Below are 18,150 nucleotides of genomic sequence, written 5' to 3'. Positions count from 1 at the left end.
CCAAGGTAAAACCAATAGTTTTCTTGTTTAGAAGAAAAAATGTTTATCACCCCAAAGAAAATAAACTTATCTGGCACAAATTTGGCATTGTTGAAAAATATTTCGAATGAGCAAAATTACATATTTGGAAGCACTTTGTTGCAAGAATGGTAACTACATACACAGACAGGCATAGACCTCTTACTTGGGCATTTATATAGTTAGATTCTGACTGCTTAACTGTACTCCAGAAGGAATCTTTAAACGTTTTCTTTATAACCAGGGAACAATGTGGGGAAGAATATGGGATATTTTAAGTATAGTAAGATTATACACTTTCCTATTTTTAATCTCTTAGCACTTAGCACTGCTTTTGTAAATTGTCTTGGAAGTTTTGGTAAAGGGTAGTATATAAATCTTCTAAATGAATAATATAGAAAATAGTACCTTAGAGAGGCTGTCATGGAGGATTAGTATTAGTAACAGTACCAATAGAGATCAGAAAAAAACAGCTGTAAGGCTGGAAACCATAATAAAAAAGGAACACTTGACCAATTGAACTCCCAACAGATTTCAACACAGGTCTTTATCAAGGGAAAAACTCTTAGGAACTTTTCTGGAGGATTCCCTCCCCCCTACTTCTTCCAAAGAAGACACTTCCATTTTTAAAAAACCCAAAACAACCTACACAAAACTTTCACATGTTGCCTGCATCACGACTAGTTTGGCCTTGAGCAATTGGGGATAGGGGAAGGAGACAGGGAATGGTAGTAACTGAGAAACTGGATGTGTATGGAATACTAAATCCTTACCTTTTATCCCTAGAAGTCTTGTGTCAGGGTGGACACTGAGCCCATAGAATCCCAGAGTAGTTCTGATTCTGGGGAAGAGGAGTCGCTCCTGGGAGAGGAGCATGCTCCTCTTTCCCAGGGCCAACAGCGGACGGAGATTCCTCCCACCGGCATTCCTAGCTTAGATAGCAGTCCTGGGAGTGACAGAGCGCGGGAAGCAGACTTGATGGACGCGCGACGCCGACACAGAGAGCGGCGCCAAATGGAGGGAGCGGAAAGGAGGCGTAGTGCCTGGTTGGCATGCAAACAATGGTTGCGCCCAGAGGATCCAAGGGAAAAGGGGAGGGACTCTCCCTAGCCCTTAACTTCAGGGTCTGCCAGTAATTCCCTTTCAAACGGGGACCAACTGTTCCAACTTAGGGCATAGGTACTCTGCTGCTCATATCTAGTTGCTAACAGTAGAGTTGTTAAGTTGTAAAAGAGGAATAAAGCTTTGAAAAGAATCCCTTTGTCTGTGTCTGGACTTGGCTACTGGATTAGACTGAGAGCCCTCCAAGGAGCCCTTGACAGCTTGCTCTCTAAAGGCTGGAGTTTATTGTCTTCATTTTCATTGTGCACGAGCTCATGGTGCTGGTTACTATCTCCTTTATTGACCCTTATGCTTGCTTTGATAAAATGTGCTATCAGTGTTACCATGGTGGTTACTTCCACACATTCTGCACTCAGATTTTAATTCACCTACTCCTATTACTTTCATGATGTCCTTCTACACCCAAACAAGTAACACCATTGGTGGCCATAAAAAACAAAATGCTATGTTAATATATAAGAAGTCAGACACACAAATACACTCATTAGTATGCTGCATGTTGGCTCTGGCTAAATATGTTGCGGTTCAGTTGATGTGGCTCATCAATTTTTTTCAAATCTCTTTGGCTACATCTTCTGGCATGTGGATCTACTGGCTGAGGCAAATTGTTGTTGGTTGCAACAACCAATATAATGTTTAACACTTCAGCACCCATCTCTTTTTCCTCATACCAACTCAGACCATGTTTTGAATAGTTCTCACACCTAGGAAATAAAGTGTGTTTTTTTAAAGTCTGAAGGACAATTATTTTTTCCTCTTTTGAATGCTGTTACTGAGCCATCAGTTTAAAACATCCATGCATCAGGATTTGTATATGATACTTACTAAAGTGTAAAAACATGATGTGTTCACATTAAGCTGAAACAGCAAATTATGGTTTGCCACAAACTATGATCAGAAGTCAGAAGTATGCAAGCCCAAGGCTTATCCCTGCTCATCTCTGTAATGCCAAAGCATGGTTTGGTATTGTGACTGCATGTCCCCACGGGGACTTCAAAATGCTTACCTTTGCGGGATTGAGCGGTTATAATTTAATAAGCATCAGATTTTAAATGCCTACACACATTTTGGTGTCTTATGTTACCATCTTTTGAAGGAAGTTACAGAAGATATTTCATTATTTTATAATATTACCTAATTTAGTAACAGGAGTTCAACCTGGTTTAGGTGGAACAGCACCGCTCCCTGGTAAAGAATCAGGTTTCCAGTTTGGAAGTATTGTACTTGGTTCTGAGGCTGGCTGCACAGGTGATGGCTGTTGCAGAGCTTTGGCTGGTGCTCCAACTGCATTCTTTCCTTGAGACATGAACTTTGGCCATGATGATACATGGCCTATTTTTTTTTTCATTGGAACTCTTGCATTGTGCCCTACATGGGGCTGCTTTTGCAAAGTATTTGAAAACTACGGCTGTTTTAAAATGCCAGACTTTTGACTGGACCATTTTATAGGGAGTGCCTGATTCCCTTGTTACAACTGCATTGGCTTCCAGTATTTCTGATCCCAATTCAAAGTGCTGGTTTTTACCTTTAAAGCCCTAAACCAGGGGTGGACAACTTGTGGTTCTCCAGATGTTGTTGGACTGCAACTCTAATCACCCCTCACCATAGGCTTTGCTGGTTAGGGATGATGGGAGCTGCAGTCTAACAATATCCGGAGGGCCACAGGTTGTCCACCCTTGCCCTAAATGACTTAGGATCATGGTACCTGAAGGACTGCCTGCTCCAATATGAATCTTCCCAGTCATTAAGATCTGCAAATGAGGTTTTCTCAGTATCTTACAATGTCAAAGCTGCAGTTGGGAACATGAGAGAGGGCCTTTTCCCATGGTTGCTCCCAGTCTTTGGAATTCCAAAGGAAGTTCCAAAGGAAGTGAACTCTTGGGAAGTTCACCTTCTTCAGCATTCCATAGGGGGAAAACCCTATCTGTTGGCTGATTTTAATTGAATGTTTTATGTTGCTTGTAGTGTTGCCTGATTCTTTGGTGTGTGATTTTATGGTGTATTTTAATTTATTAAATTCTCAGGTGATCATTTAAAACTCAGTTAAACTCATAAATAATCAGCTGAAGCTAACCAAAACAAGGGCACAGTAAAGGGAGAAGGGTAACCCTTACAAACTTACAGTTGGCAGCTAAATACCAGGGGGGAAATCCAGCAGGAACTTAGACTTCTTGTAGCCCCTTTCTAACAGAGATTCCTGAGTGGTTGAAGAGAACCTTGATCACACACTAAAACTAAACCCAAGTTTGGAAAGGGGCAGTAAAAGCAATACATAGCTCTATATTGACAAGGGTCACTGTGCAGGCATAGCTAGTGGAAGAGTCTGCTTATAATCAAAAAGCGTAGGTTAGCTTCAGATTGAGCTCAGTGTAGGCTCAGGTTTTAGGTCTTATAGGGCTGCTCATAAACTAAAGTTCAGAAATAGACTCATCCCAACTTTGAGAGTTCACCTTTTCATTTAGTTAAAATGACAAAAACAGAACAGCCCCTTCCATTCCCAGAGGAGCTCAAATCACTTGCCCATTATCATCTTCTCCCTTCCAACGACCCATTGACTATTGCCTTCTCCCCTGAATAGAAAATAACCACTCCCACTGGGCTCAATTGACCTATATTTCCACTTACTGGAAGCTAGTGCAGACCAGTAGTCAAGCCACACCCTTCCTTGCTTTTTAAACAAGTCCTTCTAATCAGATTGGCTGCAGCAGCAGTTGGGGCAAGCTAGCTAGAGCTATATAAGGAGGCAGGCTTGTGAGGGAGCCGAGCTTTCTGAGTGCAAGGAGTCCCAGTGACAAAGCATCTTGGCCCCAGTGACAAAGCGCTGGCACACAAGTGAGTTAAGCACCCATGTGAGTTTAGCAACAGGGATTGTTGGTCAAGGTAGTCTACTCTTCCCCACCTTCTCCTAGTAAGTAACTATAAATAAATAACTACAGATGGAACCAACACAGAATCAACATCTGTTAACTGGTTCAAAGATACATTATATACTTCTCATGTCTTCATCTCTTATATTTCTCTGTCTCTTTTGTTCTTTTTCTTTTTTTTAGTGAGTGACAGTTGCTTCAGGAATCTTGCAGAGGATCGTAGTGGGATAAACCTTAAAGACCTCGTCCAAGATCCTTCTTTGTAAGTATTGATTTCCAAATGTGAATCTATGATTATGTTCATAACTAAATCCTACCTAGGCACAGATAAGAATTAGAACAATTGTGTTTTCAGTTTACAATGCATAAGAAAATATATAACACGAATGCCTGTTTTTCTTACGTTAGTCTTTTTAATATGAATTGGAGGGGAGAGAACACACACTTAACTTCTATGCGCTCCTCCCCCTCCCCCATCTTATTATAGCAGTTTTAAATTGAAGGGGTTTTGTCTATAATTCCCTTGAACCAGCAAACATTGCTTGACATAATGAGATTTAAGCATACTATATTGCTTCATAAGACTCAGTTCCTGTCTTACATATACTAGTAGAAATCTGTCGATTTACTTAAAATTCACCTTGTCTGTAGCAAAAATTCACCCTGTCATCTTTGCTTTCATTAGTTTCTAATTAAAAATGTTTTTGCATCTAGTCAAGACTAGTGTTAATGAGGCTTATACTGGAGAAGACAGTCCTTCAGGTATCCTGGTCCCAAACCTTAGAGAACTTCAGAGGTCATAACCAGCACTTTGGAGTGTGCCTAAAAACATATTGGAAGCCAGCGTAGGTGTTTATTAGGAGTATGTGACTCCCTTGTTCCCTGGCATCAACCAACAGTCTGACTGGCACATTCTAGACCAATTGAAGTTTCTGGAAATTCTTCAAAGACAGCCCCACTTAGAACATATTTTGATAATCCAAACACAATGTGACAAAGGAATTCATCACCATAGCCAGAAGTGCCTCTTTCAAGAATGGCAGCTGCCGCCTCAGCCTAAGCTGCGAAAAAGCACTCCTGGCAAAAGCAGTCACCTAAAGCTGGATCCAGGAGCACCCCAGAACTGTAAAACTAGTTTCACTATTGTGTGTGTATCTCTCCTCCCATTCTTCTGCGATATTTTAGGAAGTGCTTGAAGGAGGAGGAAGAAGGAAGGCTTCTAGCAGGGGGCTGGATTTGGCACTGGAATGAACATTCACTGACCCAGTCCAGAGTGGGTTTCTCCAGGAGTGGCAGCATTACTGTTTCTTTATGAGCAGCAGCAGGCACCACCTCTTTACATAAAGACTCATTTATCACACTCTGGACCCACCTGGTCACACTTCCCACCCCCATCCATGGCTAGTTCTTATTAGCTATGAAGGGCAAGGATAACATTGCTACCAACACTTTTCTGTCATCAGGCCACAACTACTGAAATTGATCCCACAAAATCGAACACATGGTGGTGTCAAACGTCTTAAATGGAACTGCCCTAGTAACAGTGCCAAGTTCATTGTGGAGACAAGCAATTTTGTTCTCCAGGTGGAATGCAAAATGGTCATGACAGGTCCTCAAGAGGTCCAGGGGTCCATTCATTGGAGAGGGTGTTAACGATCCCCGAATCACCTGGAAGAGTTCTGCTGGACAGCTACTCAGGGATGCAATGGAGGCAGCAAAATAAATCTTCTGTCATGTCCCTGCTAGAGGATTCCTCCTGAGAGGAAGGGTTGGAGCCCCTAGTAAGTGACAATGATCAGGAAGCACCCATGCCAATGCTCTAAGAGGAGCCTGGGCCTTTGGGGAAGATTGCCAATGCTTCACCCCCTCAGGAAGCTTTGCTGCAGAGATGGAATAACCACCAAGGCCCCAGGAGCAACGACACATGAAGGCATAGGTCAGAGTCCTCACACTCAGAAGAAGTGCACAATTGCAGCAAAGGCCTCCCTCCTTATGAATAAAGGGTTCCTCATATATAAGGTTTTTCTTCACAAGGAGAACTACTAAAAATCCTTCGATGAATTACAGCTGAACCTTGGTGGGGCTCTTGCAGCTCATGCATAAAGCCTCAGTTACACATCTCTTCACCAGCTCTGCACCCAGTGTACCTCACCCTTGCCTCTCTAGTGCTCCCTCTGGCAGTAACTTCGGACTGCCTTTGTCTACACCTCTTGCTGAACCCTTATCTTCCACTGTACTCTGAGAATAATGCTGACCTTGACCCTAGACTGCTTTGATCTCACTACCTGCGTGTTCCTTAACTGTATTGGACTCTGACAACTGTGTAGGTTTCAACTACGGGCCGTTAATCACTGCTCTAGATCCTCCCCAAGCCTCTGTTAAACAGGGTAGCTTCTTTGCTGCCTGCACCACCATGCAGTAGTAGGCACCATTATGTGCTCTAATACTTATGTGGTCATCTTCACTTCAAGTCTTACACTGTTCGCACTCTATCCAATGTCTAGCCTGTTTCATTGTCCACAGTATACCAAGTGAGCTCTATAGCGTCAGAAAGGGCACTTGGGTGCGATCAAGTTGACGGCCGCTTCTCACCATTGCTCAGCAAGACTAGGGCCTTGGCTGGATCGCCAGCTCTCTCCACTGGAAAATCCCCAAGAGCATTCAGAAGTCCAGTTGTGCACATTTTTCTTCTTTGTATTTTGGAGGAGGCATCAGGAGCAGTTGCGGATGTTTCCGGTGGTGGCAGCAGTAGCTGTGGCTGTGCACCACTGTGGAGCAGAGGAAGGAGAAAATGAGCTTTTTACAGGTCTGTGTGGGGATGAGCTCAGCCTCTTCTGCCTGTGCAGAGTTGGATTTCTTGTGCACAGTACCTGCCAGTGGCCTGAGCTGGGTAAGGATGGAAAAGAAACAAGAGATCAGCCGAGGTGCTTGTAGCAATTTGACAGCGCACTGAACACCACCTCTCTATATATCTGTTACTTCCCCTCTGCACATCCTTGCTCTTTCTTAGGAAGTAGGAGGGCCTTCTGTAACAGAGAGACAGGCATTGTGCTTGTGAACTGAACAGCTGACAAGCAGTGTGCCTCACTCAGTCAGCATGCAATCAGGGGGCTTACTCCGGTTTGAGGATTACAGTTTTGGAAAGTAAAGACAGGGATAAGAGAAAGTTAAAGTTGACATGGAAGATACTGAATCAAAAATGGAACCTTCTTTTCAGTGGAGCACTGAAGTGCTGCAAATGAGATTTTTAACTCTTCAGAGTAACCTGTGATTAAAATCTAGGATGGCTGAATTCCCTTTCTGGAATTCAATGAATGAGGCAAAGTACCTATGCCTCAGACATGTTGCCTTGTATTTAACATCTTTTTGTTGCTGTTTTCTTTGTGAATCTACATTCTGCAATAATGTTCTAATCTGACCGATGAATATTTGGACTGTTGTTTAGGATTAGCCATCAGTGATGATTTACCAAATTATTACAAACTTGCAGAAAGAAATACAGTGCAGAAGTTCGGCATGTACTTCTACATGAATTTTGTTTGCCTCAAATTTGCTTCAAGTTGAGAAATTTTTCATTCTTTTTTTTCCTATTTGTAAATAATATATGCCTTCACTTGGACTAAGTATGGGGAGAGTGGATATTTGCACAAAACAATATCAAAACATTTAAACAGTGTAACCAGGTCTTTATTTATAGGATTTGAGGGTAAAATCTCTGATCTATATTAATTAAGATGTAAATTAAGATGTGTACGCATCAAAGGAGGCAATCCCAGTGTATGGCTCGCCATGGGATGAAGCTGCCATTTTGTGACTGGTTCCGCCCTCCTCCACTGGCAGTTTGTGACTGGCTTTGTCCCCTCCTTCCCCTTTTTGTGACTGGCTCTGCGTGGTGGATCTTGAGACTCGTTTGTAGGACTGTTGAGCCAAGTATTCGCCATCTTGTAACTGTGCGTTTGGTTTCTTTTTCCTAGGTGCAGAACTTGGCATTTATCCCTATTAAATTTCATTATGTTGTTTTCAGCCCAGCACTCCAGCGTATCAAGATCACTTGGAATTTTGTTTCTGTCTTCCAGACCTCCTCCTCTAAGTTATTCATAAAAATGTTGAAAAGCATTGGGCTCAGGATTGAGCCCTGCAGTACCCCACTTGTTACCTCTTCCGAGTTTGAGAAGATCCCATTGATAAGCACTCTTTGAGTCCTATCCAGTAGCCAACTGTAGATCCACCGGATCGTTGTTTCATCTAGCCCATTTTGAGCTAGTTTGCTCATCAGGATATCATGGGGCACTTTGCTGAAAGCTTTGCTGAAGTCAAGGACTATTATGTCCACAGCATTCCCACAGTCCACAAGGGAGCTTATCTGATCAAAACATGAGATCAGATTTGTCTGGCAGGATTTGTTCTTGACAAATCCATGTTGGCTTCGAGTCATCAGTGCATTGTTTTCAAGGTGCTTCCAGATGGATTGCTTTATCATCTGCTCCAGACTTTTCCCAGGGAATGATGCCAGACTGACTGGTCTGTAGTTCCCAGTTCCTCTTTTTTACCCTTTTTGAAGATAGGGACAGCATTAGCCCTCCTCCAATCATCTGGCACTTCACCCATCCTCCATGATTTCTCAAAGATAATCAACAGTGGTTCTGAGAGTTCTTCTGCCAGTTCCTTTATTACTCTAGGGTGTAGTTCATCTGACCCTGGAGATTTGAACTCATTCAGAGTAATTAGGTATTCCTTGACCATACGCCTCTCAGACTCAAGCTGCAGTCCTGCCCCTTCAGCCTGTACTTTACCTTTGCCAGGAGGCTCATAGACCCTCTTTTGGGAGAAGACTGAGTCAAAGTAGGAATTGAGCACTTCTGCCTTTTCTTTGTCATCTGTTGTCATGTTGCCATCTTTATTTAGTAGCTGAACCACCATTTCTTTCCTCTGTCTCTTACTATGCATGTGTCTGAAGAAAGCCTTTGTTGCTTTTAGTATCCCTTGCTAACCTCATCTCATTCTCAGCTTTAGCCTTCCCTCCAATTCTGTGCTACCTGCCTGTACTCTTCCCTTGTTGCTTGTCTTTCCTTCCACTTCCCATATGTGTGCTGTTTTGTTTTCAGGTCATCTCTAAGCTTTTTGTGAAGCCACATTGGCTTCTTCTGTTGTCTCCCTCCTTTTCTCCTTGTTGGAATTGTTTGTAATCATGCCTTGAGAATTTCCTTTTTTAAAAACTCCACCCATCTTGGACTCCTTTTCTCGTTAGAGTCGCTTAACATGGGACCTTCCTTATCATTGTTCTGAGTTAATTAAAATTGGCTTTCCTAAAATCCAGGGTATGCATTTGGCTGTACTCGGCTTTTGCTTCCATTAGAACCAAGAAGTCAAGTATAACATGGTCGCTTTCCCCCAGAGTTCCCATAACTGCTACTTTATCTACTAAGTGTCAGGGGGCCCTAGCCGGCGTCTTTCAGTCTACTCCAGTAGCCAACTCCAGACACAGACAAAGGATTCTTTTCAAGGCTTTATTCCTTTTACAACTTAATAACTCTATCACCAGCGACTAAGCTATGAACAGCAGAGTAACCTGTTGCCCTGGGTTGGAAACAGTTGGTCCCCATTTGAACGGGAATTGCTTGCAGACCCTGAACTTATGGGCTAGGGAGAGCCCCTCCCCTTTTCCCTTTGGTCCTCTGCACGCGACCGTTGCTTGCGCACCAAACGGGCGCTATGCCTCCTTTCCGTGCCCTCCATAGCTCGTCACTCTTTGCGTCTGCGTCGAGCATCCAGCCAGCCCTCCTCCCGCGCTCTTTCACTCCCAGGACCGCTATCTATGTCTAGAATGCCGGCAGGAGGAATCTTTGCCAGCTGCAGGGCCTGGGAGGGATGAGCGCGCTCCTCTCCCACGGATGGCTGTTCCTCCTCAGAATCAGAACTGCTCTGAGGTTCTATGGGCTCAGTGTCCACCCTGACACTAAGTCATCTCTGTTGGTTAGGATCAAGTCAAGGATAGCCGATCCTCTAGTTCCTTCCTCTACTTTCTGCAGGAGGAAATTATCAGCAAGACAAGTCAGGAATCTCTTGGAGGGGCCATGTTTTGCAGAATTTGTCTCCCAACAAATATCGGGGAAATTGAAATCCCCCATTACCACTACATCATGCTTCCTTGAAACATTGGCAATTTGCTTTTCAAAAGTTTCATCCTCGTCTTCTCCTTGATTGGGTGGCCAGTAGTAGACTCTGACCACAAGGTTCCTTTTATTCTTTACTCCGTTTATTTTAACCCAGATGCTCTCAATGGGGCTACCAAGCTCCTCCTCCCATATATCTGTGCAGAGATCTGTATTTTTCACATATAGTGCAACTCCACCCCCCTTTCTGTTCCGCCTGTTCTTTTTGAACAAGTTATATCTTTCACTTGCTGTATTCCAGTCATGGTAGTCATCCCACCAAGTTTCAGTTACACCTATCAAGTCATAATTTCCCTCCCGTATTAAGAGTTCAAGTTCGTTCTGTTTTTCCATACTTGTTGTTGCAGGCCCTGGTTTCATTGTCTGCTTGACTGACCTTCAGCCTCTTGCTCACTCTCATGCAGGGTCCCCTGTAATCCTGCCTCTGCAGGCTGTCTTCCAGTCTTATCCTCAAGTACAGTCAGGGCCAGAAATATTGGATATTGGATAACAAGGATAACTGTTTTGGCAGTTGGCCTCTGTACACCACCACATTGAAGGTGAAAAGAAACACACCCAGATGGGAGCAAAGTCAGGACTTTCAGCTGTAATTCAAAGGGTTTGACAAAAGTGAGGCACTAACCATTCAGGAAGTACAGCCAGTGGCATACACACACACCCGTCGTTGGTGGCTCATAAGAAATGGAACAAACCAACATCATTTCAAACTTAAGGATCGCCTTTAATACCTGGATGAAAATCCTTTGCAGTCAATGACTGCCTGAAGTCTGGAACCCATGGACATGACAAAATGCTGAGTTTCTTCCCTCGAGATGCTTTGCCAGGCCTTTACTGCAGCTGCCTTCAGCTGCTGCTTGTTTATGGGTCTTTCTGCCTTCAGTCTTGTCTTCAGGAAGTGAGAAGCATGCTCTATTGGGTTGAGATCAGGTGACGGACTTGGCCATTGAAGAACATCCCACTTCTTTGCCTTAAGGAACTCTTGGGCAGCTTTTGCTGTATGTTTCGGGTCATTATCCATCTGCAATATGAAGCGGCGTCCTATCGGTTTGGCAGCATTCAGCCGAATCTGAGCAGAAAGTGTAGCCCTATACACTTCAGAATTCATCCTGCTGCTTTTATCAGCAGCCAGGTCATCAATAAACACCAGTGACCCGGCTCCATTGGCAGCCATACATGCCCATGCCATAACACTGCCTCCACCATGTTTGACAGATGATGTGGCATGATTTGGATCATGAGCTGTTCCTTTCCTTCTCCATACTTTTCTCTTCCCATCATTCTGGTACAAGTCAGTCTTGGTTTCATCAGTCCAAAGACTCTTATTCCAGAACCGGGCAGACTTTTTTAGGTGTTTGCTGGCAAAGGCTAATCTGGCCTGTCTGTTCTTGAGCATTCCCAGTGGTTTGCACCTTGTTGTGAAGCCTCTGTATTTACATTCATAAAGCCGTCTCCTGACTGTAGATGTTGACAATGACATGGCTACCTCCTCAAGAGCATTTTTGACCTGGCTAGATGTTGTGAAAGGGTTCCTCTTCACCATGAACAGAATTCTGCGGTCATCCACTTTAGTTGTCTTCCGTGGTCTGCCAGGCCTTTTGCTGTTGCTGAGCTTGCCAGTTAAATCCTTCTTTTTCAGGATGTTCCAGACTGTGTTGGCCATTCCCATTGTGTTTGCTATCTCTCTGATGGGTTTGTTTCCTCAGCCTAATGATGGCCTCCTTCACTCGCATGGACACCTCTTTGGACCTCATGTTGGGAGTTCCAGTGAACAGGTATCAAATGCAAACGTAACACTCAGAACCACCTCCAGGCCTTTTATCTGCTTGATTGGTCATGGGATACCCAGGAAACAGGCCACACCTGGCCATGCAGCTGCTTGTCAGCCATTCGTTCCATTACTTATGAGCCACCAGTGATGGGTGTGTGTGTATGCCACTGGCTGTACTTCCGGAATGGTTAGTGCCCCACTTTTGTCAAACCCCTTGAATTACAGGTGAAAGTCCCGACTTCGCTCCCATCTGGGTGTGTTTCCTTTCAACTTCAATGTGATGGTGTACAGAGGACAACTGCCGAAACAGTTATCCTTGTTATCCAATATTTCTGGCCCTGACTGTACCTGAAAATGGTTCCATAGTTCCACTACTTCCACTGGTGCAGACTGGCTTCTAGTTCTTCTGCTCCTAACTGTCACCCGTTTCCATGGAGGGTCTTCTACTTCATATTTCCTCACCTCAGCATTTTCCTTTTCTGCCTCAGCTTGCTGTAGCTCTTCTAGAATCTGTACTTTGCTTTGCTGCTGTAGTGCCATTGTTCTGTCTAAGAAGGCTTCCTCTTCTCTTATTTCCTGGAGGGTCGGCACTCGCTGCTCCAGTCTTCTTACATTTTCTTCCAATAGTGTAATAAACTTGCACTTGTTGCATGTGTAGGCCATGTTGATCTCAGGCAAGAAAACAAACATTGCACAAACTTTGCAGGTCACCACCACTGGAGAGTCTTTTCCTTCCATAGTCTCTATTCCCTTTATGTTTCTAGCTTTTTGATTGAACTGGGATAGCCTGTGATTTGTCCTCTATTCACTGGAGGTTAACAACAGAGTCCCACTGGTATGGAAGTGTGTGTTACAAGAAAAATAAATAAATAAATAAATAAATAAATAAAAATAATTTTTGAAAAATTGTTAGGGTCTTCCCCCTTGACCTCCCCTGCTGAACTCCTGTTTCCTGTCCCTGTTTATTCGCTCTAATCGCTTGCTCTCTGTGATCTTGCTTGCTTGTATAGCCCCTAGAGCAGCTGGAACAGCTTCCTCTGCTCTGCTCAGAGAGGAGACAGGAAACAGACTGAAATTCTCTGCCCACACAGTTGCTCTGAGTAGTCAGGCCACACCCCTTCAATAGGGGTATAGGTCCTATTGCCCTTAAAAAGGCAGTGGTTATCGAAATAGCCAAATTTGGATCCTTTGGTGTTGGATAACCATTGCCCAGTATCACATGTGCTGTTCTTTATTAAGGTACTAGAAAAGGTAGTGGCTTCTCAGCTCCAGGTGGTCTTTGATGGTATGGAGAATTGGGATGCATTTCACTGTGGTTCTGACTTGGTTTTTGGGACAGAAATTAGCTTGGTCATCCTAGTGGATGACTTAGACTGTGAAATGGATGGGAGGAGTACAATTCTGTTAGTTCTTTTGGATTTCTCAGCAGCATTTGAAACTATCAACCACAGTATCCTTCTGGGTTGCTGGGGTAGGACTATAGGGCACTGTGTTTTGGTGACTCCTTCTTGGAGAGGAGGATCCAGAAGGTGGTGCTCGGGTACTCCTTTTGTATCCCATGGCCTTTGCCTTGTGGGGTGCCTCAGAGTTCCACCTTGTCCATGAAGCCGCTGGGGGAAATGATGCTGAGGTTTGGGCTGATGCCACACAGCTCTACCTCACATTTCCATTTACACATCCTATGGAGGCTATGGAAGTCTTCAGCAGGAGATCATACTGGGTTTGATGTCGGCTAACAAGCTGAGGCTTAATCCAGATAAGATGAAGATTCTGTGGGTAGCACAGAGAAATCTGCTGATAGGATAGAGGGTTGCAACTGATGTTGTGCCCCTATGTGAAGAAAGCGACCTTGCCACAGTTATTCATGCACTAGTTACATCCAAACTGGACTTCTGTAATGTGATCTATGTGAGGCTGCCTTTGAAGATGGTTTAGAAGCTTCAACTGGTACAGAATACAGCTTCCCACTTGCTTTGGAGGGCAAGACAATTTGAACACATAACACCAATTCTGTACCAGCTGCACTGGTTGCAGCTTCCAGGCCCAATTTAAAGTGTTGGTCGTTATCTTTAAAGCCCAAAGCAGCGTGGAAACAGGTTATGTAGAGGACCACCTGCACACATACTGCTGACAAGTTCTATCACTGGCAGGCAAAAGAGGCAGGGCGTTATCAGCGGTGGCCCCATCATTATGGTGCTCCCTGTCACAATGTGGTGCTCCCTGTCACAGGGAATTTGTCACTCCCTCCTTGCGTATTTTTAAATGGGTCTTAAAGACCTGGCAGTTTAAATAGTTAATTTGAAACTGACTCACATTTTTAAAATACTTTTAAAACTGTTGCTGCTTATTTTTACTGTCTATAAAACAGTAAAAATAAGCAGTGTACTGTTTTTAGATGGTACATTTTTGTGGTTTCTATAATGATTTTTTATTTATGTGATGTTAACCACCTTGTGGTCAGTATGACCCTTAAAATGGTGTGTGTGTGTGTGTGTGTGTGTGTGTGTGTGTGACAGAGAGAGAGTGTGTGTGTGTGTGTGTTTAAAATAAAATAATAAAAATAAATAATAGATTAGTTTAGACTGAGTGAGATTTCTTTAATTAGCTCTAGTAAATATGCCTCCTGTACAGGCTTGTAGTCATGGGGGGGTCGTACCGGGTCTTCAGCTTGGTACTATTTTTGCAGATGGGTCCCAGCTGGTTCCCTTCCACTTTCCCAGCGGTGAGCCAGCGAGGGAGGGAGCAACTGCGCGCACTGGCCCATTGGCCCTGCTTTGGTTCTTCTCCCTTGTCTGGAGACTCCTGAGAGGGAGGCGTGAGGAGGGGAGGTGGAGGCGGCGCTGCTACTGCCTGGCTGCATTCAGCTGAGCTCATTCTGCGATGCACTGGGCAGAGGCGGCTGCGCGCTGAGCATAGCTTCCCTGCCCAAGCGAAGATCATAGTCTCCAGAGCCATCTTCTGAGGGAGGCAGAAGAGTTTGGGAGGGCTGCAGCCCAGTTGGGGAGAACCTCTTGGCGGCTGGTGGAGGAGGAGGAGAAGGTGAGGTAAAAGTGAACTAGGAAGTGGGAAGAGGGCTGAATTTCTCAGATTGGTGGGTGAGATCACTTTTGGGAGGAGGATAGTATGTGTTTGTGTGTGGAGCATGTGGTATAGTGCTTTTTGTCCAGGCACCACAGCACCACCTCAAATAATAATTAAAAAATTCCATACCATGTAGAGCTATTGGGCAGAATGAAGTGGTAGACTGAGAGGAGGTGCTAGCATTTTTTTGCTTGGCTTCTAAGCTGTGCTTTACATATCTATTCAGAAGTAAGCCCAGTGAGTCATTGGGACTTACTTCCAGGTAAGTGTGTATACGATTGCAGCTTTAATGGCATTGTTTGCTAGCTCCTTTAAAATGCAGAATTTTATGCTGTTTATTTTTTAAAATGCTGTTTATTTTTTGCAGTGTTTCTTAATAGTTTTTAATGTATTTGTTTTTATGTTCTGTTTTAATTAATATTTTGTTTTTAATCTGTATTTTATTATCAGCTGTATTGAGCGCCATTTTTTGGCAGAAAGGTGGAATATAAATTAAATAATCAATAAACAGTAAATAAACAATGGGGAGGGAATACCCAGGTGTTTTCTGCTTTAGCAATTTGTGAACAAGTCAATTGAAAGGGGTTTTTCTTTCTGAATCCCTGACCCAGCCTCCAGTCCTTCTATTTAAAGTACGATCCAATGCATGCTTAGACAGAAAAAAGTTCAACTTTCCCTGTGGTTAGACCGCAGAGCCTGGTCTCCAGAGGTATACTGCCTCTCTACATGGAGGTTCAACATTTACATGATGGCCAATAGCTGCTGATGGAACCATCATACATGGATAAAAGCTGCCAGTGAGAGTGGCCATCACATCTTTGTGTCAGGGAATTCTGTATGTTAATTGTGCACGGCTGTTTGTTGTTTTCTTTTGCAAATCACTTGCACTCATTGTATGATAAAAATGGAGGAGAGGGTGAGATTTTGTTTTTCCTCTTAACTATCCTTGGTGCAAGCAGTGCTTTCGGGAGGCAGGATAGTACCCCTCATCATCAGAGGCGGGGTACCTCTGATTGCCACCAGCTTCTGGGGTCCAGAAGGAGGGGATGGCTTTCTCCATCTTGCCCTGATTGTGAGCTTCCCAGAGGCATATGACTGGCACTGCTGGACTCATAGTTCTGCATTATTACTTTACACATACCAGGGATGCGAAGTAAGATGAAGACTGCAATCCTACCCGCAGTTACATAAGAGTAAACTTAGTGGGACTTCTGAGTAAACAGGCATGGCACTGATTTGCATGTAGCGAAGATTATTTGGGAGAAATAATGGCTTAGATATAAAGTAAGTGAGTGACGGTTCATTTTTATTGTATAATTGTACAAGGTTATATAATCTTAGAAGGGGGCATAGCTGTGAGGGGTGTGTCTGTGAAGGGACCCTGCATTTGCTGCTGTATTTGCCATTGCATTACTTCTCCTGTAGGGCAACAGTCTGAAGAGGAGAGCCTCCTGTAACCATGGAGGCTATCCATGTGAGCCAGAATGGGTGGAGGGCCTCCATGGTTACAGCAGGCTGTCCTCTTCAGACTGTCACCCTCCACAATTTGAGAATGACAAATATAAGAAGGGAGAGGGGTGGGGCTGGAGTGCTCCTTCCCTTCACATGTTGATTTTAACCGTTTTTTAAACTTCTGAATAGTGTGAATATATGATAATACAGTTTTTGACATGTGTGGCTGTTTTTTAAGTAAAGTTTTAGAAGGCATGTGTAGAGTTTTAGATTTTAAAATGCAGATTATACTGTTGAAATATGTTGCTGTAATTTTAAAGCTGTTAAAAGCTGCCCTAAACCATTGAAGATGGACAAATTAGAAATGAAATAAGTTAAAAATAGGAGGAAAATGAAATGGGCTGGTTGTCTTTGGTGGTTCATTTCAACTGGAAGTGGGACCAATTTGCACATGAGGTGTTAGTAACTTTCTAGGGCTAATCGATATCATAAGACAGTAAGTTGGGAGCCAGATTTGTTGGTGCAGCTGGATGGAGCTGGGGGATACCAGTAGCCACTATTTTTCTGCTGCCTCGGTATATCTGAGGCTGTTAGAATACCATCTTTAAAATAACTATCTTAGTGTTGTATTTAGACTTCATAAGGCTGTTTTTAATGGCAGCTATTGCATTTGTCTGTAGTAGTCCGTGTGACTTTTAACCTGCTGATTTGATATAAGAGGCAGGGCACTATTATTGAGTGAATCTTGGACAGGGAGACATGTGATGGAGGTATGCATGAGGACATACTTCATTGAACTATTTCCTGTTGTAGCCTTGGTCAGGAATATTGGCAGCCCAGATTTTTGTATGGTTTTGCTATATTCCAGGTTGGTAAATGGAAAAACATAATCCAGGATATGATCCTGGATGTGGAGGCTGACCTGAAGAGTAACACCAAGACATGGTTGAGGAAATGGGGGGACTAAATCTTCCTTCCCTGCAAACCAGTTTTCTAGTGCAACAGTAACCTAGACTGATGGGTGGTGTGATGAACCTTACCTACTGCCTTCCCCCATTTCCAGAAATGCCCCTGAGTAAAGGACATACCAAGACATGCAGAGAAAGTCTTATGTTAAATGTATGAAAGCACTGGGGAACCCATGATCAGGTTACCCCAAGCATTGTTTGGTTAATTGGAATTTCCCTTGCTGGGAGCTGTCCAACAGACTAAGGGATATTAAAAATACAAGTGGGTGGTGGTACCTCTGAGGAACATAGACAAAGGGTGTCTTGCAGCTTGTCCTACCAGACACAGTTGAAAGTATAGACATACTGGTTTGTCATAGGTGGGGAGGCAAGGGTGTCTTAGTATGTCAGGATTCCATCTCCCTTTTGAAGTGCCCTGTCCAGGAGTCTGCTGATTTTGAGTGCTCATACCAGATGTTGGGGATGCAGGGAAAAAGCCTCCATGTGCACAGAAATATGTTTATTGCTTTCAGTACATCTTGAATACAAATGCTACTTCAAGGGGGACTCTTAAGCACAATCAGCTTGAGTCTTTGATCCTTCAACTTGGAGAGAGAGTGTGTGTGGCAGGGGTTTGGAGGTTGATTGTGGTACCCAGATTCTGGAATGGCTTCCCAAGGTAGGTATGCTTGGCTACTTCAGACAGGTATTAAGAGTTTTGT

General features: G+C 43.7%; 1 protein-coding gene across 19 annotated transcripts in view; it reads left to right on the top strand.

The window, feature by feature from the left end:
• The window catches only part of GPHN (gephyrin), a 483,693-nt gene that overhangs the window by 65,704 nt on the left and 399,839 nt on the right, over positions 1-18,150 (top strand). For 17 of the 19 annotated variants that reach the window (XM_084848962.1, XM_084848936.1, XM_084848902.1 and 14 more), the window contains one exon: positions 4,191-4,269. The exons of the other annotated variants lie outside the window; for them this stretch is intronic. In XM_084848962.1, the coding sequence (XP_084705088.1) occupies positions 4,191-4,269 (79 nt within the window). The remainder of the gene's footprint in view (positions 1-4,190; positions 4,270-18,150) is intronic. 19 annotated transcript variants of the gene reach the window in all.

This window comes from Heloderma suspectum, chromosome 1, assembly GCF_057233095.1.
Source record: "Heloderma suspectum isolate Gila_16-S chromosome 1, 16-S_ref, whole genome shotgun sequence".
Classification (NCBI taxonomy): domain Eukaryota; kingdom Metazoa; phylum Chordata; class Lepidosauria; order Squamata; family Helodermatidae; genus Heloderma; species Heloderma suspectum.
Note: the sequence above shows the minus strand (reverse complement) of the source record. Positions and strands in the feature narration are given on the sequence as shown.